The sequence below is a fragment of the Sabethes cyaneus genome, chromosome 2 (genome assembly GCF_943734655.1).
Source record: "Sabethes cyaneus chromosome 2, idSabCyanKW18_F2, whole genome shotgun sequence".
NCBI lineage: Eukaryota > Metazoa > Arthropoda > Insecta > Diptera > Culicidae > Sabethes > Sabethes cyaneus.
This window is the reverse complement of record NC_071354.1, coordinates 188,562,979-188,590,427: the sequence shown is the minus strand read 5'-3', so window position 1 is coordinate 188,590,427 and position 27,449 is coordinate 188,562,979. Positions and strand designations below refer to the sequence as shown.

The 27,449-nt window shown below is 39.9% G+C and overlaps 1 protein-coding gene across 1 annotated transcript in view; it reads left to right on the top strand.

Moving 5' to 3' along the window:
* The window catches only part of LOC128736456 (uncharacterized), a 189,928-nt gene extending 162,707 nt beyond the window's left edge, over positions 1-27,221 (top strand). Inside the window, 7 exon segments of the mRNA XM_053830938.1 lie at positions 22,350-22,536; positions 22,604-23,010; positions 23,073-23,857; positions 23,923-24,085; positions 24,150-24,256; positions 24,322-24,569; positions 25,711-27,221. Of these exon segments, the coding sequence (XP_053686913.1) occupies positions 22,350-22,536; positions 22,604-23,010; positions 23,073-23,857; positions 23,923-24,085; positions 24,150-24,256; positions 24,322-24,569; positions 25,711-26,762 (2,949 nt within the window). The 3' untranslated portion in view covers positions 26,763-27,221.
* The last annotated feature ends 228 nt before the right edge of the window (positions 27,222-27,449 follow it).

Here is a 27,449-nt window from a genome sequence, read left to right as displayed (position 1 = left end):
AAAGACTACCGTTATAAAAGTGTCTATCCACAACATTTCATGATATCCTAGGACCATCCGGCCCATTTTGGAAGATAATTTTGAAAATTTACCCCCATACTTAATAAACTATTGTCTGCAACGTGCATACTTCCCTTAAGAAGGAATCTTTTCCCACGAGCATAATCAAAACGTCTAACCATCACCCACACCGCTTCTCGACACACTTTCGTTGCCGGGACGACCGCATAAATTCTCTTAGTCCTGCTTTCTCTCTCTCTATCTCTCTCACTTACATTCACACATACATTTGAAAACCACTCGCTTGCTATGCAATGCTGTGCTCTGCTGTGTCCTGTGTTGAGGGCAAAGAGCAAAAAACGCTTGAATCCAGGCAGCACAGCAACCACCAGCAGCAAGTAAGGTACCTAAAAGGGAGCAGCTGTCTGTATCGTTATGCCAGTCAATGGCATTCAGTCAGTAACCGAGCCGCGTTCAAAGGATCTGGACCGTACCGGAACTGTAAACTTTTAGCTGTAAACTGTAAACGTACTGCTCGAGGGTTTTATTGAGCAACCAAACGCGTAGTGTCAAAGACCCACCCGCCCTGAGTTTTTGGTCGTAAATTGTGCATATCGTTCTAGATTAGTGTTATCGTGCTCAAACCTGTAAGTGAGCTTTTTAATTGGGTGGAATTGCAGTAGTGACCATAATAGCATAGTGTTTTTTTTCTGATTTAAAATGAGATTTCAATTAAACATATTGTTGAGCAAATGTTAAGAATAATTTGTTCAAGCAACAAAGCTAGTTTATTCAGGAATGTGAGTGCAGCAAAGGAGCGAAAGCAATCTCAAGGATTTTCGGTGCTTCAATCAAAAGTTTGTGCAGAACAACGGAAAGAAGTGAAAGGATACCGTGACAGCAACACAAAACAGTGGATTATTTATCGCATCGTGCGGAACGCAGCTTCCAAGGAGCAACGAAGGTATTGCTGTCTGCTTTGTTTAGTAGAGGTTGAATTAATGATTAATGCGTCGAATGTCAGTGCCTTATGAGCTCTGGCCTTCAAATATATAATTCAGCAAGTTTGGCCCATTTGAAATGTACCAATCTGAGGTGAATAGCTTCGTTAGGTTCGAGACCAACAACGTTGCGATTCAGTTCAAGACAATTGGTTTCCATTCTCAGGGAGAATTTCCTGCTGGCGCCATAAAAATAAATCCAAAGCACATAAAACCTACACGCATTCTTTCTGTGAAATTTTTTTCCCTCAATCGACTCGCGCCTAATCCATCATGCTAGAAGCGAGTGTAAATTTCCCATTAGGCAGCAAAATGTTTTAGGCACCTTTTCTCCTGCGTCATTGCTCCTGCTAGCCCGACAAAACAAAAGTTCAAACAGACGTAAAACCTGAAAACGAATCCTGGCTGGCAGCTGGGATTGGTCGCAGACAGGGATCAAGCGACGGATACTGCTGACGCCCACGTTTTGCGCCAGGTGCTTTAGCCAGCCAAAGAGAACATAAAAAATATTAAGATTTCATCTCAAACAGAATTAAAAGCACAGAATCTACGCACGCAGTTGGTACCTATTTTCGTTATTTTTTGTTTGCTACCACACGCTCGAAGAGAATGGAAGTTTTTACGGAAAGTTCGATCCCATCCTATTCTCAGACAAACAAACTGGAAGCACCGGAACCATATGCCACGCCGCACCGCCCGCACCAGCAGGACTTACTGAATGCGAAGTGGTTTAGGGTTGTTCGCGTGACAGTACCAACAGAGGATTACACAAGTGGCTGTGCTGGAAGATGCTTCACCATCTTTATTTTTGTGGAATAATTGCGTTTCGAGTGTTTTAGTAGAATTTACGATTGAGAGGAACATTTTCTTCATTTGCTCTTAAATTTGTTTTTTCCTAGCAGTGTCTACAATCATTTATTAATTAATGAAATGGATTGACGGTTTAAAACTTGTTACCGCTTATTACTATCCTCCATCGCAACAAGCACGTGGGATTCCCTAATAATTAAACACCTGCTCTAGTAGATTCTTATTTCTTTCTCCAATTGCGGAAATTCATTGGCACTGATGACTATGTAAGACGATGTAAAATGGAATCAATACCAGAATTCCCAATTAAACCAGCTCCCGTCACTGTATATACATGAAGAACCCTTCGGCACATACCATTCGAACAGGCGAACAGAAACCGAAGAGCATTCGAATCCAATCGACCTAGTTATTTATGATTGTTAATTAACGCGATTTTTCCTACTTTCGGGGCTGATACAAGAAGCAGTTAGTGAAGGGGTTTTATTCTCAAGTCCTAGTGTGCCAAATTGTCAGACACGTGCTAGCAACACTATCTTTCGCTTCCTGGTTATTTATCTCATATCAGCAAAATTGATCACGAGCAAATGATAACGTCCCAACAAGTCACCCATAATCATACCATACAGCTCCCGCGGGCCTAGCTATTGTATTAGCATTTAATGGGGTAATGTTTAAGTTGCTATCATAAACAACAGACGCTCGGGGAATCAGGGAACCACTTTACGTAAAATGATATATGCGCATATATAAAATATTAAATTCTATTAAACGAAATTACCAGCATCGACCCTCGTGTAATTTCATTTGAGCTCTTGTTAGATAAACAAATCAGACGCGTTACTGTTATGGCATAATGCCAGGCATAATGTGGTGGACACCCGGGACAAAGCCTTTGTTTATCTGTGATAACGTCTATGTGTGTGTATGTACGCCAACTATCGAGATTGAAGACAAGAAGGTTTTTTTTATAATACGCCCTGCTTTAGCGGCTCAATAAAATAGATTATTGTGTGATAATCACCTGTTTTGTCTTATCGGTCAATGAGGCGCCCTTTTTCAGTACTTTGCGAGTTGAACAAGCTGGACAAGCTTTGGCTTAGGCCAACGATTGTGCTCATTGGATATTTATAATTATTATTCGATTTTGTGGTTTGTAAAAACTAGATAGGATAAACCCTTTCTAACATGTCAGCTCTTGTTGCTGAACAACGAGATTACGATCGACTGTTTGTCCTGTCATGATCGACTGTCATTCTATTTTCGACGATTGATTTATCGAAATCCACAAACAATGGCCCCGAACCAATCGAATGACTGTTATCTGTTTCGACTGCGGATTACCAAGATGTACCTATACCTACAAGTCATTAGGTACTATTTGAAGTCCTGTTCTTATCTTTCTATCAGAACTTGTACTGCCATGCCAGCCAGACAAAGATTATATCACATGCATGTGATCGAAATGATAATGACCTAAAAAGCGTGAACGGGGTAAAAATAGCTTTTGAGAAGGACCACAACAAACACTTGTCGGATTGCTATCAATTTAAATTGTTTTCGTCTGTTCCTGTTTTGGCTGAATCATCACGTTTTTGAGATATGGTCGACCATATAGATTCTCGGCAATTTCAATTAGTGCATTTTTTTAAGGAATTGAAATGGTCTAAGGCTGTAACATTCTTTGTTGTGTATCAAAGTTAGGAAGACGCTTTAAATAGAATCAGATTATAAAGGTTTTTGCTTTCGCAATTTACCCACCGAATGTTTAGACTTTTCTTTGAATCAGCCGATTTTTGGTGAACTAAGGAAACCATCCCGGTCTGTACCTGGACAAGTCAACTTTACCCTCTATCGAAATTATTGTTGTAAAGCGAAGAACAACGCAATCACGGTATGGAAAAATTGTTTGCTTACCTTTGTGATTGCAGTATAAAAGTAACTTTTTTGTTTGGAAGCATTCGCCTGCTCAACTGCTCTTAAAAGTTTTTGCCCTTCGTAGAAATTGTTTTTAGATTGAGTCGTTGCGAAGCATCATGGTTCTAAAGACGTCGGATTTAACGGCACATAAGAAAAGTTAAGCAACTTAATTCAATTTGAGTACTGTTAAAAAACAAATCAGTATTGACTTTATGTCTAAATGTGGAAGAAGTTCAGCTGTTGAGTTCTATTCACAGTATCGGAAACTGCACGTAAATAAACTCTTTGGAGTTACCTTTAAAAACCTGGGCAAATCAGGAAATGTCCGGGAATTTACTTTCACGGAATTTCGAATGGAGTATAAAAAATTCTTTGTACGATGAATTAACACAGTAAAACACTATCACTTTATTGTGTTTATTGTATAGATCATCATATTTAGTATCGTTTCCCGTAAACGATGGCAATCTTCGATACATATCACCACCAAACATCGATTTCTGTTTTTTATTGGTTAGATTTAGGTTATAAGCCTTACATCCATTACACGGTGTTACACGGAAAAAATACGTCTCAAATGACCTAGTGTACGTTGTTAGTCACACCTAGTACATCATAAAAACACATTTGAAATCTTCCTACCACCCCCAAAATTTCAAGTTATTGCAAAAAAACGTTTTTTGGCTATGTGTACACATACTATCATGAATAACTCAATAATTTTCCAACCAATTTCAAGTGTGTTATACATTTTTGGAAAGCTTAGAGGACAAGCTTTCAGAATATATATGCATTCACTATGGTTCTGCAAAAGTTAGACGAGATTTTTTCAATTAAATATGAAATTTGACTACAAAAATGAAATTTTTATCACTTTAGGGGTCCTTAAAGTGGCCTTAAAAATGACCCACATTCCTGAGCTCCACATCACTTGTTTTATATTCAATCCTAAGACTTTGGTCAAAATTTCAGCCAAATCGGTCAACATTTGCAAATTTGAGAGCATTTTTAAGAGTTGTAGATTTGTTGCTTCTCATATATCACCCGCCTCAACTTATAACTGAGCATCTTGTACACGATGTATCAAACTATGATGCAACTTCGTTGAAAGAATTCAAAACAACAGAGGCCCCAAGTTACTTCCCTGAGGTATAGCACTCAAGCTACAAGTTCGTTGCATGAAATGTATTGAAATTTATCAAATTTATAAAAGTAAAAGTAGCAAAAATTGCTGTAGAGAGCACGTCTACCTTGCAATTGAAAATTGCTTCATCACAACCAATGACATCATTCGCTGTACGGTATTCGGCGTCATATTCCCTCGCCCGTAAACCATTTAGTTGGTCTGCATTTGTTTTTTTTTTTACTTCAAAGACTTCTGCGAGCAGAACTAGATTTTCTCCGCTATCTCCTTCACATCGTCGAATCACTTCAATGCCCTCGATCTCATTGCACAGTAGTTTTTTCCTAGTGTGTTTTGTTTTTATTTTATCATTTATGGTTTTCAGCACTTTTGTTCGTATGAATATCCCCCTTAATCTAAAACTGTCAAAAGTTAGTCGTCGCTTACTATTATGAAAATAAAAAAATAACTTTTTTTTGTTAGGAAATATCTACATAGCTTCTTGGCAAAGTTGTAAACAATATAAAATCAAGTAACTTTGCTGAAGAAATAAAATTTCTATCTTTATCGAGGGTTGAACTATAGGGTATATTCTTTAAAACTCTTTTAAAAATTGGTTTTTCATACTTAGCTTTTCTTAGTTCCATTTTACAATAATATAATGCTCTAGGAAAGGGGTCAGTCCCGGCGTAGTGGTTAGCATTCACTCCGAGAACCCGGGTTCAAATCCCAACCCCGCAGAAGTCACGAATGGCCCAAAACTGGTTAAAGGAACTATAATCTAAACAAAAAAAATGTTCTAGGAAATTATTGAAGCACTCAAAATACACGTTTCTGCAGAAATTTCTTGGACCTTTACTTGCTAAGTTATCGCTTATTCAAGCTTTAAATTTCCATAGCTTCACGAGCCCATAGGGTAAAATGAAGCAAGTGAATTTATCAAATCAGCACTTCATCTTAAAGCTTAGGTCAAGTACTATAAACTTGTATGGGCTCCGCTTGTCCCCAACCACCCAAATGAGAGTACGGCAAGCATACGTTTTAGGTGTTTCGCGTTCGCTAAAGGCACGATATACGTCCATTTTTTTCGTGTTAGTAGATAGACACATTGTTTTTCGGAAAAGTTATAGAACAGCAAGTTCTAGCAAGTTATAGTTCCTTCATCCACCGCTGTCATATTCTTTGTCTTTGCAAATCTTTGGCAACCTTCCATCCACTATTCAACGTTCACGGCTATCAGCAGGTGTTATTGAAACTCGCGCAACACCATCTGAACCTCCTAAGATAAAATAGTTAGGAGTTAAGTCTTCTCGATCAACTGCACAGTGGTCCAAAAGTGGTGAAAAAAGGAACTTTTTTCCTACGGTCTTTGGCTTTCATTTTAGAAATATACCCAAGCAACAATTATAAAGCCTCTTGATTTTACTTGAATTTTATAAAGGACTAGCTGACCCGACAAACTTCGTATTGCCACAAATTAAACTGTGTTGTACATAAATCGTGAACCTCGGATGACCTTTGTCACAATCTCGTGTTTTGCAAGTTTCTGAGGAGTTCTGGGGTGTTTTAATATACAAATATTCCTCAGAGTAAAGTAGAAAACAACTCCCCCATTACTTGTCCCCCGCAGAGGCCGGCGCTTCCGATGGCAGGTCACCGGCAACACTCGCGGCCTGGGCCGTCTCGCCCTGAATCATCTGATGTTACTACTGATAGTTTTTGGTAGTCTTGTTATGACTAATGTTTTATGAAAGAGTCTAAAATTTCCAAGGGGTCGGATACTCAGCACATTGTGCCGCGGCACTCCAGAGATATCAAGCGACACACCTCTGGTTCAATTTTACATATGAAATGAGAGCACTGCCAGTTGTCAAAATCATCTCGCGCGGTTGCCAGATCTAAGTATCAGATTATAACGAACTTAACAAATCCTGCAGTTCGGCAGTTTCGGTACAGCATCGGCACAGTTCGGCTCGTTTCAAGTCGCCTGACATAAAAACGGTTGTGCCGAGTGACCGATTCCTTGAAAATTTCTCGAGTTCGATTAGTTTTATTAGTTACGCAAAAATTTCAGTTTTATTAATATGAGAGTCCTTATTCCCTACTACACGGGTGAGGGGTCTCAAGCCTTCATAAAAAAAATTCTTGCCTCCAAAACCCCCCATATGCCAAATTTGGTTACATTTACTTGATTAGTTCTCGTGTCATGAGGAAATTTGTATTTCATTTGTATAGGAGCCCCCCTCCTAGAGTGGGGAGGTGTCCTCATTCAGCATAGAAAAAAATCTTACCTCCAAAAACCTTCACATGCCAAATTTAATTCCATGTGCTTGATTAGTTCTCGAGTTATGAGGAAGCTCATTTGTGTGGAAGCCAAACCTCTTAAAGAGGAGAGAGGTAATAATTCCCCTCCTAAAGAGGGGAGGAGTCGCAATTCACCATAGAAACACAATTCGCTTATAAAAACACCCACGTGCTAAATTTGGTTCCATTTGCTTGATTAGTTCTGAAGTTATGAGGAAATTTGTTTTCTTTTTGTATGGAAGCCTCCCCTTCTTAAAAAGTAAGGGGTCCTAATTCATCATAGAAAAAATTCTTGCCTCCAAAACCACCCACATGCCAAATATGGTTCCATTTGCTTGATTAGTTCTCGAGTTATGAGGAAATTTGTATTTCATTTGTATGGAAGCCCCCCCTCTTAAAGAGGAGAGGGGTCATAATTCCCCTTTTAAAGAAGGGAGGGGTCTCAATTCACCATACAAATAAATCTTGTCTCCAAAAACACCCACATGTCAAATTTTGTTCCGTTTGCTTGATTAGTTCTCGAGTTATGCAGAAATTTGTGTTTCATTTGTATGGGAACACTCCCCTCCCCCCCGCCTCTTAATGGGGGGAGAGGTTTAAAACCATCATACACCATCCTGGCCCCAAAACCCCCATATGCAAGTTTTCACGCCGATCGGTTCAGTAGTTTTCGATTCTATAAGGAACATACGGGCGGACAGACAGAAATCCATTTTTGTAGGTATAAATTTGTATGGGAGCCCCCCCTCTTAGTGAGGGGAGGGAACTCTAAATATCATAAGAACCTTCCCTGGCCCTCAAAAACCCATTCACGCAAATTTTCACGCCGATCGGCTCAGTAATTTTCGATTCTGTAAGGAACATACGGACAGACAGATAGAAATCCGTTTTTATAGGTATAGATTTATTGCGGTACACTGATAATAAAACTTGGTTTATAATGTTCCGATATTGTCAGCTCCCGATATTTTCTTCCCCCGATTTTGTCAGCCTATAAATTTTGTTTAACTTTTGTGCTTTTAAACATGATTTATAAAACCTTTCAGCCTGCTTGAAAGAGTTTTTAAATAAAATGATGCCTTCTTGTGAGTAATTCGGAGTTAAAATTAGGGTATTTTTATAGTAAAAGTTACATATTTCCTAAACAAGCAATGATAAAGGTATACTATATTCAGCAATGTTGTGTATTTTTACTATTTGTCCAACTTTTTAAAACAAGAAAAAGTCATACAACAACTATAAAAACAGCTAAAATAGAAAAACTGATTTTAACGATTTTTCATTTGTGAGAAATAGGATTTTTCTATCTTTGGTGAAGAGATAGAAGGTTACTGTCTTCAGCAAAATTTCTTGTAATAATATGCTGTACACCTTTGCAGAAGACATCAATATGTTATACTGAAACTGAAAAAAAAATTTTATTGCGCTTTTAGGGGGATTGATAAAATTTTGAATTCCACTGGACGATAGAACTTTTAATTTTAAGATAGTCTTCTAAAGGTTCCATAAACCTAAAACCAAGTTTTCCCGCTCAAAGCTAATGCGCACCAAAAATGGTTCTGAACCAGTGTGTTGTGCCCGGTTCATTGAGCTTTCAGTTGACCAATCGAGGGTAAAAATTAAATTTTTAGCAGATGTCTTCGATATTGCAAGGTCTTAAGTCTTGAATTTTGAAAAAATGTTGGAAAAAAAATTTCCTGACATGGTCAGTTTCCCCTTTTTGTCAGCCCAAAATTCAACATGGGGCTGACAAAATCGGAACATTACTGTAGTACGAAAACGAACGTTTGCTTTACGAATTCTTTCGTTGTTTTCTACCACGAAGTATATTCGTAAAATCTGTTATCCGCATCTTGGTTTTCCGCCTACCAGTAGTGTTAAAGGAAACTAAGAAAACAGTCAACATTCCGTGCAAAAGTAATATGTATGCTCGTAGTCTTAATTTAGCTCACCCTAACCCTTGCACAAACAAAAGTGTTAATCGTTTTTCCCAAATTATCTCATTATCACTATTTCGAATGTGCGATAACGGAAAAAAGAAAAAAAAGTCTCTAGACGTGCACCGTCAGCCGCTCGCATCAGATAATCGCTCGTCTGGCTTATCGAATTCACGGTTGACAAATTCAGCCAGCCAGCCAGCCAGCTACCACCACAGCTACTTATTGTGACGGCGGTCAATCCTTTTATTGGTGGCCAATGAGAATACCGTCGCACCACAATTGACAACTGATACGACGCTTATCGGTAGCGATTGTGCACCCTCGCAAGCGCTTTCAGAGCCCAGTTCGGTAGAAGATTTTGAGCTATTCGGTCGCGTACGCCGACAGATCCGGTCGCAACAGTAGTAGAACAGAACCTTAGTTTGTAACGCATAAACAATCCCTCGCCTGCCGTCGAGGCCATCCGCGGTGATCCTTGTCCACGGTCATTACTATACGACGCCGACGCGTACTCGACGTTCTACCGGTTTAGCCAACCGTACAGTATTAACTTACGCTGTGTGATTGAAATCGATAGTGTGTACAAATTTATGGGTTTATATATTAGTTGTTAATTAGAGTTGTTCCAGAAGAAATTTAAAGCGAAGAACCACCACACATGCGAATGAATGGTGTGAAAATTTACGCTAACAACTTTAAAGCTCATCATCATTGGTTGTGGTTGGTGCCGTACGAAGCTCGTTGGAAAATCGGTGCGATAATGAATTGGTGGTACGCCCCATCAATTTGTGACTTTCCGCCTCTAAACCCATGGACTATCCGTGCCGAGAAACTGCACCAATCACATGGCGGTGGCGATGAGATAGAATATGTGCCAAACAAATACATGTGTTCATGTTCATACTTATAAGTGTATCAATCGGTGACCTTGGAAGGCGAAAGTGATCCGGATTAGAAGCGAACAATTGAAATTAATAGCTTAGAGGAATCAATTTGCAAGCAATGAAGCTCCCTTCATTACTCAATAATCGGTGATCAATAGCTGTCTATTCCGGTAATCTCAGCTCACTAGCTTTGGATGATTTATGAAATAATTCATGTAGTGTCCCCTAAGTTTGCTCAAGATCGACAGATAATTGAAACAATTGAGTTAAAAATCAGTTACCTAAATTGGTACAATCAAGAATGATAATCTTGAAGATAATAGATAGACTTCAAGCACTTCAATATATGTCATAGCCATCAAGTTTTTGATATAGTTTTGTACTCAATTTGAGGAATGATTCCAACCTTGCATTCTAGTGACCCTGTGTTGGGATGCCTTGAGCAATTTTCTTTATATGGACGATTGCTGTCATTTTATTAGAGCATACTATAAAAATCACAATAATTGACAGACGACTCCACCTCGGACCCGGCCCGGCGTTTGAGTGAGAGTTGGACTTTTTCCCTTCCCAATTTGGTTGCGAATGATTATTATTGTTTATGAGTTTATGACCACATAGAAGATAAACAGTAGGTATGTTACAGCCCCAAGTGGCGACCACCTTTGATAAGGATTGACTGTGTTACGCCATTTCCGACAATTTTTTGCTGATCAGTTTTTGAACGATTTTGCTGTGAATTCAATTTTTGCTTTTATATACATTCACAAAAGCCGTTTCGTGCTTTCGGAGCAACTCGTTTCATTTCGTTTAATGGTCAGGTCAAATATATTTTAGCACTATCTGATCACATATTTGTGGAATTTATGGTCGGCTATAAAAATACTGTTCTGAATTAGCTTTTCCTGACGAATGATTCCACTCGTGCGTGCCTCAATTGCAACTGAGGTGTATTAAACTATGCATTTTGTGCTCAACGTACCAGTTTTGAACATAAAAGGCAAAGCATCAATGCTTTACTTTCGGAATCTGACGTTCTACTTTTTATTCGACAGCTTTCGCAGTCAGCTTTTAGAGTACAGGACAATTGCGGGACAGTGCTACGATCCTGATGATTCGTACTGCCACTCTCATGTTATATAACATATTGTTATTCACTTCTATTCTTTCTAAGCTTTCAAGGTAGACCCAGCTATTTGCGTTCCTATCACTATTATCCGCTGCTTATGTTCGAACCTTATTTTTAAGTCCGAACTGAAAGCTGTTTAGCTATTACTCGTTATTCGATGATCAGTTTTATTGAATGCTTGTGGAATGGTGCACTCATGAGGCTATAACTGTTGAACTTTTGTCTTTAGTTACACAATGGGCATCATTGGGTTTATGCCAATCCTATTTACATTTGGTATAGTGCTAGCATAAAGTGAAACCAGAATAAACAGAAAACGGACTAACATTAGTCTTTTTAAAAAATTGAGAAGAGGGCTAGCGGTTTTGTTGGACTCAGACGATCCGTTCTTTGAATACCAAATAAGTGTTTGTTTCTTCAGATGTTCTTAAATTTTGAATAAAATCAATCGAAGTGTTTAACTTATCGTCTACTTTATTAATTGATAAATTTGATTGACGCATTAAATTTTTTTCTCATTACGTTAGAGAACTGCATACACTCTTTGAAGTGTACCCTCTTATAACACTATCACTTAAGAAAAACTCTATTGTTTGTACTAGGCCTAATAAAGCAATCTGTTCGCCATCCAAGCTTATCGATGCGGACGATAGATAAAAAGTTAAATACTGCAATTTATTTTACTGGCAAAACAATAACGGAGATTCTTCTTTAGTCTTGCCTTATCAAAAGGTAGGATAAGTATTTCGTCTGGTGTCTGATGTCTTATCAACAAAATCTTATTTCCTTACAAATCAAAATTACAATGTACATGTCATCTACTTAAGTTAAGACACAGGCTTTCTTGAAGATGGTATCTGGGTAACTTTTATGGTTCAAAAACCAATAAAACCCAAACTCAAAATCAAATTCAAAGGAACTTGTCCGATACATGAAACGGGCCAATCTGAAAAACATGAAAAAAACATCATCATCACCAATCGTAATATTTTTGATATACGACACAACATACATCACTCTTGTTAAAAATGTCTAAACGACGCCAATTCTGGTAAATATGGCGGGTGGTTTAAAACCGGGATTAGACTTGCTCACAGGGACGTTAAATGTACTGGTTGGTGACAAAAATTTGAAGATTTTTACCATTTTATCTTGCTACCAGTCTTGCGACATGTTACTAGTACACAAGCACCGAAAAGAAATGCAAGAATAACGAAAACATCTTTTGTTCTACATATCAGACACTCTTCGATATGGGGGAAAAGTGTCACCAGTCTTGGAGACACTTTTTTGTATTCTCTTTTGCTGCTTTGCGTCCGTAAGCAAAACATAGAGCTTTCCCCCAAACAACACGGTTTTAAATAAGAAGGTTCCCAATACATCTTATTCTCTATCACTTCTCCATACTATTTCAACAATAACTGTAAGCAAAAAGCGGCTAATGCATGTCATTTCTACACGACATTTTGTGTGAATGGTCGGCTAACGTATGAAAATGTTTGCTTATTATCATGTACATATTCTGGCTAGTCTCGACACTTATAAGATAGGCACTGTCGGTACAGATACAGTACAGAGCGATGGTATTGGTTAAGAGTCTGACATGGCATTGCATGCTGGTAAATGTAATAGAAAAAGTGTAACCGTTTCGGTCCCTGCTTGCTCATCTTTGCAGTAAAGAGACAGAAAAATCTGCTTCTCGCAGGAACTTAAAGTTTCTGGTTTTTGGCCTGCAATAACAAATGCAAGTTTCAAATGTTTGCTTGCCCTGCTTTCTTTTAATACAGTATCACAGAACAATTGAACTTCTTTTCGTCAAGGAGGAACACAAAATTGGCATGAAAAAAATTAATTTTCATCCACTAGTTGAAAATTCATTTCAAATCTAATACCAACCTAAACAAACTGAGGTGCATCATTTATCACTACTACTATTGCGCCAGGCAGAATCGTCATGATCGTTTCTGGCATCTTGTGAAAAAATGCCATACTAAATGAATTATATTGCCGTGATATTGGCAGCACTTCCGAATAGGCAAACCAATTGATATGAAAAATTTGTCTCGAATAAATAGAGTTTCATGAATATTGTTCACTGCAGCGCTTAGAAATTTCACATCCAATTTATGCAATACGCCTGAATTGATGCAATATATTGCTGTTTCTGATACAGATTAAATGAACTCACAGTTGCCAACCTGAAACCAACGATTCAAGTAAATCACTTGCGTTTATGTTCGTATTATTGTGCTCTACGTTCATTCATTCTCGACAATAATAAACGAAATCAAATGTGAATCAATCATTCATTTTGAACTGCCGACAACGGCTAACGTAATTACAATAAACATTGCTTCAAAGTTTTAACTGTTTTCCTTCGGCCATGTTCTGATTGATTTTGAAAAGCAGTCAGTTTAGAGAATTAAACTTTAAGATCTAAAACATCAGTCAAAAGCAGGAAAATTGACTGACAGATTAGTCGAGCAAGTATCCTGCACTGCAATTCATAAATGAAAACTGAGAAAAACAAACACTGTCAGCAGTTCAGTAGTCATGTCCATTGACTGACAGATAAACGAATACTATTTAGGGTATGTTTAGGGTATGCTGCTTCGTCGTAATTGCCTATTCCCGTCCTATCCAACACAAATTATTAAAAATATCAGCATTTTTATGACACACAATGCAAAACTAGTTATTCCCTAATATTTTAGTTTGTTGTCTATCATACGCGATCAATCAAAGTGAGCTGAGATCTATTTAAATGCTTTTTATCATTAAAGAAGTCCTACCAGACAAATTTCCTACGTTTTTTCGTGCGCCGAAGAAGCAAATGTCGACTAATCGTTCTAATTTCCGTCATTCATATATGAAAATAACTCATGCAAGGCATTGTCGTTATTCTACAGCCAGGAAAACTTGCCTGATCTGCAGAAATTTTGCAGAATAACATTTGTCATGCCGTCCGACACAAATACATGCGCGTTAGCTTCGTTAACATGGTTGTGATTTTTAGTTCGGACGATGAAAAATTTTGATGGACGGATTTTAAAACGATATGACGAATTTAAGAGATAAAGTCAGTTGCGTAATTTCAATAATATGCTTCAATAATCGCTTTTTAGTGAATTCAAAGGGCACGGATCGGAAGGTATGTGTGTTGGAGTCAAATCAGTAGCAGAACTTTTGGAGTATTCTTTAAATCCACCTAAGAAATGATGAGTGGCTTTCCTTACTACGACGAGAATTAGAAATAAACCTTACAAGGGGTAAACTTGTATGCGTTGATTGCGTTTTATATTTACCTTCATGCAGGGCAGTCAATTATTTCGAGCACTGGCTCAGACTGCCGCTTGATAGGCTGAAAATAGGTCTTCTGGCCTAGGTCTATGTCGATTTCGTGGACACGACTTTAAAGTCGGCTTTTGCTGTTTTTTGCTCAGCGCCTGCCCTTTTGACAATCGCGCCGCAGGGAAACAACGATAAAGTGGTATATAGGGCAATTGTAGAGTTATTTATTGTATGCAATATTGTTGAAAAATGTATCGTTTTATCTTTTGTATATGCAGTGCTACGGGGTTTGGGTAAAGAGGAACATTATACAAACTTAATAAGCGTTCCTTCAATGATTCTCCCTTACTTCATTACTACTCCTTTACTTCATTACTTTTATATTCCGTTCACTTCAAGTCAAAACAACAAAACACGAGGTTGGTACATTGTTGTTTTGCCCACAACAGGTAAATATCAAATCACAATTCCCATTCTGCCAGATTAACGCTACTCCATAAAACGATCAAATTTCATCATATTATCACCTTCTCTAGTTGACAATTTTTGAGACAACAATGTCTATCATTGTTCATCACGCCATTCTCTCTTGGTTTCATTCAAAAAAAAACACACGATAAAGAGACAATGAATGAAAATTCTTGATAAGCCTTTTTTCTTTCTTATCACGATAGTGGATTCTGTGAGCACAAATTAAAAGAATTGTACACACCACCGTACATTAGAATTGTTTCCTGTCGGGAGACGCCGTCCGCCCGCCCGAAGTCTTTCATATGACCAGTTGAAGTGGAGCGCATGACTGGAGCGATAATTATACTAATCGATCATTCGAGACAGGAGGATTGTCATGTGTAGGGTGTATGAATCAAGATTTTTTCCGTCAAATTATCTTGACACGCGCTATTAGAGGTGCGTATATTTTCAGTACAACACGATAACGCGAATGGGAATGACCGGGGATTTTTCAACGGCTAATGTCGCCTTTCACAGAAAAAATGTTTTCTTAGAAAACTTTCAATTCGAAAAATTGAAAGAACTACTCCACATCCGGGTCTAATACGTGATCATAACAGAATTGTTATTATCACTATCTAACGAGGTTAAGATTGGAACATTTCCTTTCTTTTTTTAGTTCCCAATTGGTTTTCTATTATATTCAACAACTTCATGTCAGAACCACCTTGTTACTTTTCAGCTTAAGTTCATAGCAGGAAAGGCATAATAACATGGTTGGTTTGGGTGATCCACGCCCATTTTTTTAAAGTCTCTAATCGTTCTATAACACAAAGTTCTATAACCAGAAAATACCCCCAAAAATTAAATTACGTAAGGTATTGATTTTCGTTTAAATTAACCCTTCACGACATTCTAGTGATGAATATTTAATTTATCCAAATGGATTGGAAACCGTTGAGATGCCGTCATAGTTTTCGACCTTTTCCATATCGATTTTAGAAGTAGCGCAGTCAACATTAAATCGGTGGACGTAATTCTGAAAGTGTTACATTTTGATAGTTTATCTGATTCGTAAAAAGGTTATTTTATTGGTCTTCTAATTCATATTTTCTTTGGGGAGAAACAATAATCATTCAAAAATAATAGAATTCGGTAAGGACCTATTACACAACATTACCTTTCTTTTTAATTTTAAACAATTACCGAACAATCGAAAACTTTTTATCGCAAAAATCGAAACAATCAAGAAAGCACGCGTAAAATTATCAACCGATGGTCATCGGAAGTCCTGTTCCGATAAGCTGCTACTGCTTGTTTACAATCACCGTATCACTAATTTATCACTTTCATACCACGCACCCGGCAGATGTAATGCGTTTACTGTTGAAGATAACAGTTTAATTGGCTAACATTGCTTTCACACACAGTGTAAAAATTAACTATCATACGTCAGTCGGCTTTCCTCGATCACCGAATTCGGAAGCCACCATATTACGTAACGCTCTAATCTGGAACATTTCTTCAGTGAAATTTAGTGTTTAACCCACCCACAGTAGGACCGTGAATTGAGAAGCTTAAACGGTGAATAATCAATGCTATGACTAAATTCGACTGCATCTACGAACAGTCGCGAAAACGACGTTGGACTTCCAGTGTGAACAATTGTTACAACAACAGTAGAATGTGGCATTCGGAAATTCCTTTGGAATTTCGTTGGCCTGCGGGCCGAGTGCGGCGGATGATGTTGCGGAATCGTCAAATCTATCACATCAACTCGGGCGGCAGTAATCAGTCGCTAAATCACTGGCGGGATAAAATTCGCCTGAAAGAACGGGTGCTTTGTGCCTATGGGGCGTACGGTGCCACCACCGCCACCATCGGTAGTGGCCCGTTGCTGAGGCAGTCAACCTGGCGATCGGTGCCGGAGTGGTACGGCAGCCTGGATCGGATCGAAAGGCAGCCACCGAACTGCATACTGAAACGGATTATGGTAAATTGTGAAAATGCTTTAATAATGATTGTGAAGGGGCTCATTGTACTTTGTCCAGCTGAAGTTGTAAATGAGTCATCATTGATTTAGTGAATTTTCATCAGTCATTGCAATTGATAGGTTGTTATCTCAGAGAAACATTGCTCATTCTTATCTGAATTTTTATTCGATCTGTGCACAGAAAAAATAATCTAACGGAAATGGTTTATCTCGTGTTCTTTTTACTTTGACTTTACACATAGGTATTTATAATTTCTACCGAAATTTATTTGGACATTTATTTTTAGGGTAGGAACCAATGCACAACAAATTGTCGATGAAATAATTCATACAAAACTGCGTTAAACTTTGCACTTAAAGTTGAATCATAAGCAAATTTATACCAAGACTCAAAATAAAATATAGAACAATTTTTTTCAATTCAGATTCATGTCGTATCATAAAATTGATATTTTTTTGCATGCACATTGAAGCGATGACGGCGTCGGCAATTCATCCATAGTGTAAATTGGTCCAGCAATAATTAATATTCGTCGATGTCGCTTCTCCGTGATACGGAACGAGCAAATTTTCGCATTTAGTTTCAATGTCAAACGAGCAATTTGGGAATAATTGATGTGTTTTGCGTGGTACTCCCAAACCGTGCACAAGAATCTCGGTCTGATATATCCATCCCTAGAGTTGAAGCATTTTGTTTGCTACATCAGATGCATTCAACGAATGCTAGCTGGCTTCGTTGCAGCCCGCCCAGTTAGCTCCGGGGTACGATGGTGGCCTTAACAAGCCAGTCGTTGTATGTTCGAATCTCGACTGGGCGGTGCCGCTACAGAGTTAATAGGATCTTTGCACTAGCCCCGTAGTTTTCCTGTACTCTAATAACCGGCTGCGAAGTCTGTCGATAAAGAAGGCTCAAGTTCTGAAAGACATTTATACCCATTGCTTTGCTTTGCTGTGTTCGTTGAGGTCAACTTCTGGTGTTCATAGTGCTGCCAAGCATTTCGGAGGTTCGATGTCATCTGCAAAACCAAGAAGCATGTGCAAGTTAGATAATGCATCCCCTTGGTTCAGTCCATTCAACGTCACGAAACCGGCTGTCTAACCCGCTAATCTAATGCATTATTTTGATCCATCCAGTGTCGCACGAATCAGCGTAACTAGTTTCGTCGCAAACCCATGTTCTAGCATTATCTACCGCAGCTCGTTTCGTTTGCCTGAATCACACATCGCCTTAAAGTCCACAAACGGATGATGAGTCTTCAAGCTGTACTTCTGGAATTTGTCTATTAACTGACCCAGGGTAAACATCTGATCAGTCGTAGAGCGACCTTCACGAACATCAACTTGATACTCGCCGACAAAGAACTCCCCTAATGGCCTCAGTCTACTAATCAGGATACTAAAGAGCACTTTATAGGCGAAACTGAAAAATGTATTTTTTTATTTATTCATTCCAGTGCTTAGAAATGTCATAGTCAATTTATGCAATACGCCTGAATTGATGCAATACACTGCACAATCTCAACATACTGCGGATACAGATGAAATGAAGCATTGCCAACCTGAAAACAATTATTTGAACGAAGCACTTGCGTTCATGTTCGTGTTGTTCTCAACATTCATTCATTCATTCTTAATAAAATATTGATTGAAATCAAATGTGAATCATTCTGGTCAACCAGGTTTGGGTTGTTTTTGAAAAGCAGGTAGTGCAAAATACCAAACCTTTAGAACTAAATAATCAATCAAGTGCAAGAAGATTGACTGACAGACTGGTCGAGTAATCATTCAGCACTGTAATTTATGACTAAATTGTTTGGAAGGGTAGAAAACTGGGAAAGACAAGCAGCAGACACTGGCAGCAGTTCAGTAGTCATGTGCATGAGCTGACAGATAAAAGACTACCAGGGGTAAAACTGTATGCGTTGGGCTGTCAATTTTTTCGTGCACTGAATTCATTTATTAGGAGAAGAAAACCTCCTGGGAGTGAAGCTACTTAGTTTTTTCTCCCACAGCCACAAAACCTTTTTTTATGCATGACAAAGGATTGCACTTCTAGTGAGTTAGAAACTCTTAATAAAGTGCATAATTAACTCACATAACAAAATTAACAATTGCTTAATTGCACAACGAACAGACATTTTGTTACAGCCAACTGGGGCGCTTTCATAGGGCCTTGTGTGCGTCCAGGTTGAAATCCGGTAGCTGACCAATGAATTTGGGCTACTGGGTTAGAGGGTGGAGTCGTCTACACGTTGCTACGGACAAAAGACATTTAGTAGGGAGTAGGGAAATCTGGAATATTCAAGCGTACTTGCCTGAAGATGCAGGCTGAGGGACCCCTGCTAGGATTCCGACTACGACCTACGAGATCGGAATAAGATTGATGGCACTAAATAGTACAGGTGTGGCGATTCGTTCCGAGGGTCACGATTGGGTCAGAGCCGACAAGGGCTCTCATAGTGCCTCGTTGACTTAGATCTTCTAAGTTGCGCTAGTAGCATTCCAGATAACTCTCCCTATTTCATACCTGCCCGTGCTACTATGGAATAAATCTTCACACTCCGAAAAGTTTTCCAAAATGTCGGTAGAAGAAAGTGCCCTTGCAATCATTCTTGTGGATTTCAAGGCAGCATACGATAGAATAGAGGGCGACGAGCTATGGCAGATAATGCACGAGAACGGATTTCCGAACAAACTGACGCGCTTGATCAAAGCAATCCTGGAGTGAGGGATGCGCTACGTGCGTGTTATTATTGGTGGTGACCAGGGATACCTCCTTGCCTCCCTTTTTTAACCTGACATAGATTGCCGCCGTGGTCTCAAAGTTTCTTTCAATGAGGCAAGGACGTCTGCAAACTCTAGACGTTGGATTCTTCCCAAGTAGCACACTTCTGTCACATGTAGTTACTGTAACCTAATAATGACCAGAAATAGTCATTAATAGGTTGCTGCAACTAAAAGCGACTGCAATGTGCTGCTAGCGTTTTGTAGAAAATCGTTTCGATTTCCGCGCACCGCATCACATCTTCATTATCCATGTTAAAAAACATGCAGAGAGCCTCCTTACCTTCTGTGGGATTCAAAGGGACTCGAGAATGCTCTCGGCTTCGATCGGCGTAAATGCTACTTACACGTAGTACCGCTTAGTTGGTTTCGAGCTACGATGCTGGTCTAACAATGCAGTCGTCGTATGTTCGAATCTCGGCTAGGTGGTGGTGCTAGATAGAGTCAGTCGAATTGTTGCACTAGCCCCGTAACTGTCCTGTACTCTAATAGCCGGCGATGAAGTCTGTCGATAAAGAAGAGTCAAGTCTTAGAAAAGACGTTTAAGTCCAAGGCTTTACTTTTTAGCTGTTTACAAGCGTTACTTGGAGAGATTCCCATCGTACACTTGGCGAAATTCGGGAGGCTGAGGTGGGCCAGCCCCTTTGGAAAGACTTGCGGATGTCGAGACGCATAACAAATTGGCGGCAAGTAGCTCAAAACTGAGCTTTCTTGCTGCTGGAGGAAGAGGAGCATGAGGCTACCATCTTTGCTGCTAGAGGAAGAGGAACATGAGGCTTCTAATGTTTTGACAGTGTAATGATAAAATAGCGGAGAATACAGGGAGACTCTGACCCCAGGAACGTGCGAAGTCATTCACATTGTGTCCGTGTACTCTGTAATAAAATCTTGTCGTTGAACATATCAGAATATGATGTTGCTTTGTTTTGCGTGAAGTACCTAAAGGTACGAACGCGTGTTTGACATGGGTCTTCAAAAAATGTAGGTATAATTTTTTCTCCTTGTGATCAAACAAGGGATCTTTGCATGGATTAAGCTTAACGTAGTTGTCGGAGCCGTGCCTGACTCCTCAGGATGCAAAGCAAACATATCTGGTTAAGACCGAACAAGGAATGCTGAAGCACAGACTAACAGAGATAACACTCGTTTTCCATTCTTCGTATCGATTAAACCGCCACCGCCAAATTTGAGCTTAGTTGGGAATGTCTCCGTTTTGGTCAAAGTGGCACTTTTTAACGAAAGAAGGGGAATGCCCCATAAAAAATACTTGCTAGTCCGAGGGATACTCCTGTTGCTATTTGATATTTTGGAATGTCGATCATAGATGGTGCTAGTGTTCAGGCAAAATGTGTGGTACGATAATTTTTGTTGATTTTTCTTCCAAGTGTTATGTCTATTTATCTATGGCTGAAGCTAGAAGCCGTCGGAAAAAGAGTGTTCTGTTTAGGCACTTGCGGCTAACAATTTAACTCTTCATTCTTATCCTTAAAAGAACGGCTCCAATAAGTACGTAGCTTTCAAGGTAAAACATAAATAAAAATAAAGCAATATCACTGAGCCACATTCTATGTGTTTGAGCTCAAAGAACCTCAATTGAACTCAAAAATTAGTCTAGTAACCATAACCTTTTGTGACCCATTTATGCACTTACATTTAACATGGTTAAAAGAACAGCACATTAAAATTCCGCTACTACGCAGGTATTTACTAAAAACTCGAACAGGTAAACAGTAATGATTACCACTTCAAATGTGGTTACGATACATGTCTGATTGATAAATAAATCGCAGTACTACCACAAAATCAAAATTGCACTTGTTATCACTCTGCGTTCCAGTTTTTTCCGTCTGTGAAGCAAAAGTTCCATTGAATTGCAACGGAACGCCTGTTTTGATTTGCTCTTTATTATTTACATCACACACCGGAAAGTAAAATAAGGAAACACACACTAGAGTAGCAGCGATCTACAGTTCCGAGGGTATGGGGACAAACCGGACAAACGGTAGCATACATTCCAACCCGATGACATGACATTTGCCGATAAGCGATTGTACTGATTTAAAGATAATACCTATAAACATCACAGAAGCTGATAGCAGTAGCGGATATTAGTGCATTTCACTTTGAATACGGTCAGTTTGATCAAGAGAAAGTGTTATTATTTCACGTACTTTTTGGGATTAAAAAAGTAGAATTTATCTGCGGACTTGCAACAATAACTCAACTACCTGTGTAGAGTCATCAAAATTTAATCCCCCACTACACTGACAACCAATCCACACATCGTCGTACGGTTGCCTGGCACCAATTGGAAAGGTGTAATTTAATCAGTATTTTACGCGATAAAACTCCAATCCATCAAACTGACATCAGTCCGCGTGCAAATCATTGTGCTTTTTTCTGTTATGGTCTCTATATTTGTACACAATCCACCGCGCGCCATTCAAGTCGCTATACTTTATCACTTACTTTGCTCCACCTTCGGCTGAGTGCTTCTCGAATTTCGTGTCGAAGGCGATACATTTTCATCAATCATTTATCCGACATACAATGCGGTTAAAATAAGACACCGATGATGATGTTTCCTGCTCTTTATTTGATTTAGTACTGTCACGCCGCTCAACGGGCTTATATTGAACCGTAATTTATGTAGATTATGTCCCTCTGCTCCAACAGGAAACGACTAACTAACAGGTGCTTTTTTTTTATTTTTACAGCCTCTCCAGCTAAGAGCCGTGTCTAGTCCTTCGCTAACGGAACCTACGCAACCGTCGTCGGTCACAACGGTGGCTGCCACCGACGTCAACAGTTCCAACAATGGTTCCAACCTGGATCGAACTCGAACCGGATCGCATCCCCAGCAAGTGAAAACTGCCCCGGGGAAAGCGGCACTAAACAATCCAGGTACAACAAACAGTCGACATGCACATGTTTGTACAAACTAATTCTCTATTTCTGTTTTTGTTTTCAGTTTCAGAAAGCGTCCTGCAAAAATTCCGGAAAACCTTTTCTCAGTTCAAACCAAGTAAAGCCGGTGTTTCCAACCAGCAAACCGTTAACGGTTCTTATACGTCAGCTGGTGGTATAGGCAATACCAGCAATAGTAGCAGTAGTAGTACAAATATCCCATCACATTCATACCCCTACCAACAACACAGCGTGGAAATGAGCGCGGAAACTGTCGGCCAACAGGAACGACCGCAAGCGCCACCCCACCAACCGAACCACCATCGGTTCGGCCCGCTGATATGGCGATCAAGCAAGGAGCGGCGGAAAACCAAATCACACCGGCGGGATAAATGCAACAGCGGTGACTCCGGCATCCAGGTGGAACTGGAACCGGACGAGCAGCTGTTGCCAGATGGAATCGAAGCAACGGTAAGTGTTCTTCTCCGAATCGTATCAGTTGATCTTTAATACCTCGAACTTTCCACTGGCAGGAATCGACTGCATCACCACGTTCGAATATCTCCGTTAGGCGGGCGAATTCAGCCAAAACGACGCGAACCGACGCAGCAGCATCTTCGATTTTGAAACACAAATTGTCATTGAAAAGCAGCAATAAAGAAAATGTGGCCAACATATCAAGACTTAGCGGTAAATCGTTGAGTCAACCTTCCGGCTTGGACTGTGTAGCTGGCGATGAAGAGCTGGAAGCAGGAGACCTGAGTGAATCGGATAGTGACGAAACAGCAGCTCCTGTTCTGCACGCCAAGATGAACGATGAACCAATGTTTGCGGAGGTTCTGTTTTCATTTCGACCCGCCGGATCGCAAGAACTGGCGCTTGAAAAGGGAGCTCTTGTGGAAGTACTGAAACGCGAACCTGGACCATGGTGGTGGGGCCGAGTAAAATCGGATGCCATCCTGTCTGGTCGACCGGACGACGAAGAGAGCTCCCCGTGCGGATGGTTTCCCATGGACTTCGTAAAGCTTCTGCCAACCTATAATATGCCAAAACAAATCATCATCATCAATAACAATGAGGACAGCAGGCGGCACAGTGGCGTTGTCGGTGCCGGAGGAGCATTGAGCGAAAGCGAGTTGACCAAAAACTGTGATATGGATTCAGTGAAAGTGGACGATGATATCGAAGCGGAGGACCCGAGCCCAGGAGGCTCCACTGGTGGCGGCTCTAGTCAGGAACAGACCAAGGAGAACGTTATCAAGGAATTACTCGAGACTGAGATCAACTATGTCAAACTGCTCAATTCACTTTGTTTAGGGTAAGTTTGGGTCGTGCTTTTTAACTGCGTGACCATTTTCATTATAAACTTTTCTTGTTTGTTAGGTTTATCAAACCACTACGTGAGCGGGAGGATGTTTTTCCAGTGGAGAGCGTCAATATAATTTTCGCTAATTTAGAGAAAATTTGGCGGTTTCAGCAGACCTTCCTGGATGCACTTCGAATAGCAGTGCCCAATAACAGGATTGGTGAAGTGTTCCTTGAATATGTAAGTGTAGACCTTCAAACTTTTTTTTATGGCAAACCACTAATTAGTGTTTCTATTTTAACAGCAATCAGCTTTTATGATCTACTCATCGTACTGCAATTCCTACCCGCGAGCTCTGATGGAACTGGAGAATTACGCTAGCAATAAGGAAGCGTGTACCATACTGGAAAAGTGAGTATGACGGCATGTCAAACACGTAAAAAAAGGGTTTATTTATTATTTCAATACCTCCACAGTTGTCGTCTGGCTCAGAATTTACCGGAGTTGCCGCTTTCGGCCCACCTGCTGGCACCGATTCAGCGAATCTGTCGATATCCTCTGCATCTCAGCGAACTAGTCAAACATTCGCCCACTCGTAAGGAGCTTCTGCCGCTGCTCAATTTGCGTAAATGCACCAAGTCCGATCTGGAAACGATGGACTGCCGGGAAGTGTTCGAGCTAGCGCTGGCGGCGATGCGGCGCGTCACCGAGATGGTTAACGAAGGTAGGTGCAATTGCAATTTTACGTTCAAAAATAGCTAATTGGAATAATGTTTTGGCATTAATTGTGAATCATTACGGTTTTCCTTGCGTCATTCTGTGTATCTATCGTCACCGATCTAAGTTTGAACCTGGATTTTACTTCGCAATTCTTATGACTATCATTTGAACTGAAAGTATCGAAAGTACTAGAAGATCTATGCTTATCTTTTGTTTTCCTCATTCAATGAGCTGTTTTATTACAATTAATCTAACGATGCAACTAAAACATGGACTTTAAAAAACGGATTTTCTTTTCTGTGCGGATTGAACAAAAACGCGTTTGGCAGAAAACTAATGCAACAACTTAAATTCAGTCACCTCACCTTAAAGGCCATTGATGTTTTTGCAACCCCGGAGATAGTCTTTCTTCCATACATTCCAAAATTTTGACGTGAATTGTTTCCCAAATTGCCACTTCGACCAACGGCCTTGCCGAGTTCGATCATAACTTGGCGCAAGTATTGCTTGAAATTCACACCCAATCAAAAAATGGGCTGCCGTTGTCGAACGATAATCGTTAGGTTCGTTAGAAACGAGGGTTAAGAGGATGTGAATTTAAAATTGCTTCAATTTGTGTTAAAGTTGTTGCCATCTTCTAATCATAGGTTAGTTTGTGGCTTGAAGTGGAACTTCACAGATTTGACCCCTGCTTCCCAAATACCGCCGATTTGTGGACTGCGGGGTGGAATGAACGAGCATTCGATTGCTCTTTATGTACCAGTAGTCATCTGGATGTCGTTGATGCTGCTTGCTTTTAAACAGTTCGGTCAGCTCGCACATTTCGTTGTTTGCCCATTCAAAGTTTGTAGCGTTGTCTGAATTCAGTTTGGTTACTAGTACTAGTACTGCTTACTACTCCCATTAATTGAGATATCTTTGTCGGTTTTTGACGGATGTCTGATCAAAGTTTTGATAAAAGAATGTTGTTTTGATAATAAGGCTTGGTAAGGCTTACTCTCGTATAAAATATTGACTTAGCTATAACTAATATTAGTTATTGAACGGTACAGGGCCGTACTCCAACGTAATCAGTTGTTGGTTTCTGACTATCAAGTCAAGTTTTCGTTTTTTTAAATATCAATTTTTTTGCGTTCTGATTCTAGGTAAACGTCACAGCGAATACCTGTCACGCATTCAGTCGCGCTTCGAGAACTTCCAGGGACCGTCGATCAACGTTCACAGTACCCGGCTGTTTCTGCAAACCGACGCCATCCGGATGTCACCGAACCTGTGGAACAACACCTATACACTGTTTCTCTTCGATAGGCAGCTGATTTACTGCAAAAAGGATCTCCTAAAGCGAACCAATTACATCTACAAGGGCAGGATCTTTTTGGACAACTGTCGGATATTGAACCTCCCGGACGGGAAAATGTTCGGAGTAACCCTTAAGAACGCTCTGCGACTTTACTGCGATACCCGAAATAAGTGGTTCGATTTTTGCTTCCGCAGTAGCAGCAGTAAGTTACGATTTTTAAATACTCTTTCCGCTGAGAGACAGTTTTGCGGGGAAAGTTTGTTCGTTTCCGAGCTGGACGGTGCTTGCGTAGACGAAGACAACCTGTCGGATCGGGAATATTTCCCATTCACTGACGAAAAGGACGGCTGCAGCAATACCGACACGGAAACAAGCAACGAACGAGTGGCATATGATCTTGCAGATAATCTGCAGTTCTCTTTAATGGGAGGAGGAATGACCCAGAGTGCTAGAAGTAGCAGCAATTGCAGTGTACTAAAGGAATCTCCCACGAATGTAGGTGGCAAACAATCTGGAAATACGCTTCCCAAAAAGTCTCGAAAATCGACCAAAGATCAGCAACAGCAGCAGCAACCGGAATACAGTTCTCATTCACTGGGCCGACGGAAACTAGGTAATTGGTTCCGGAAAGCGAAAAGTACCAACAGTACCCCGTCCCAAAGCCCAACCCACAATCCAATGGCCCTTTCACTAGCTGCCATCAACAGTAGCCACCAGTCCCAACATCCGTCGGACAGCTCCTCGGCTAGTAGTCCAGGACTTGGTTACCAACGGACCCTGTCTGCCCTACCCTGCTCCGCTGCCAACAACGTAGCGACCACCGGAGTACCATCGTCTACATCAACCAAAGGTAAACACAAAGATACCCAATTAATGACCCAATCGGCCACATCCTGAGGGTACGAGAGCACGTTGCTCTAGTTCTAAGTCATCGGCATCGAGAGTTACACCCCTAGCCCGTCCCATTATTACCAGCCATCAGTCATATCTCCACAGACACGCAAACATCCCTACAAATACCGCGAAAAAACAAGCGCACTCAAACCAATGGTCTCTCTTGCTCTCGTTGCTCACAAAGACGTGTTACATGAAAGTAGAAGTAAATCAAAAAATCTCCTGGATTAATCCATTTAATTTGTAACTACTACTCTATTGTTAGTTAGTTGTGGTGGTAGATACAAAACAGAATTTAAACTAAAACAAAAATTTTAAGTTTATTTTTCAAGACGGAAAAAATTGAGTTTTCAAATCGAGTTTCGTTACAGTAACATACTTAGCTATGCAGCAGAATTTGGTTTCAGCTAAATTGTAAATGCTTTTATACCATTGGCAAATTTATGTATTGTTTTTTATATACATTATACCATGTATAGTTGGTCCGCAACCGCTTTTTAATACCTAAGTTATTTTATTATCCAAATACTACTATCAGTTTTTCGCATAGATAGACTAATCTGAGTAATAAAGTTTAATCCATTCAACTCTATTGTTTTATTTATTTTTTATTTTCAAAGGTTTAAAATTGACTTGCGCCGCAAGTAGTAAAGTTAAGCGATTAAAGCATGTTAAACGTATGTAAAACAA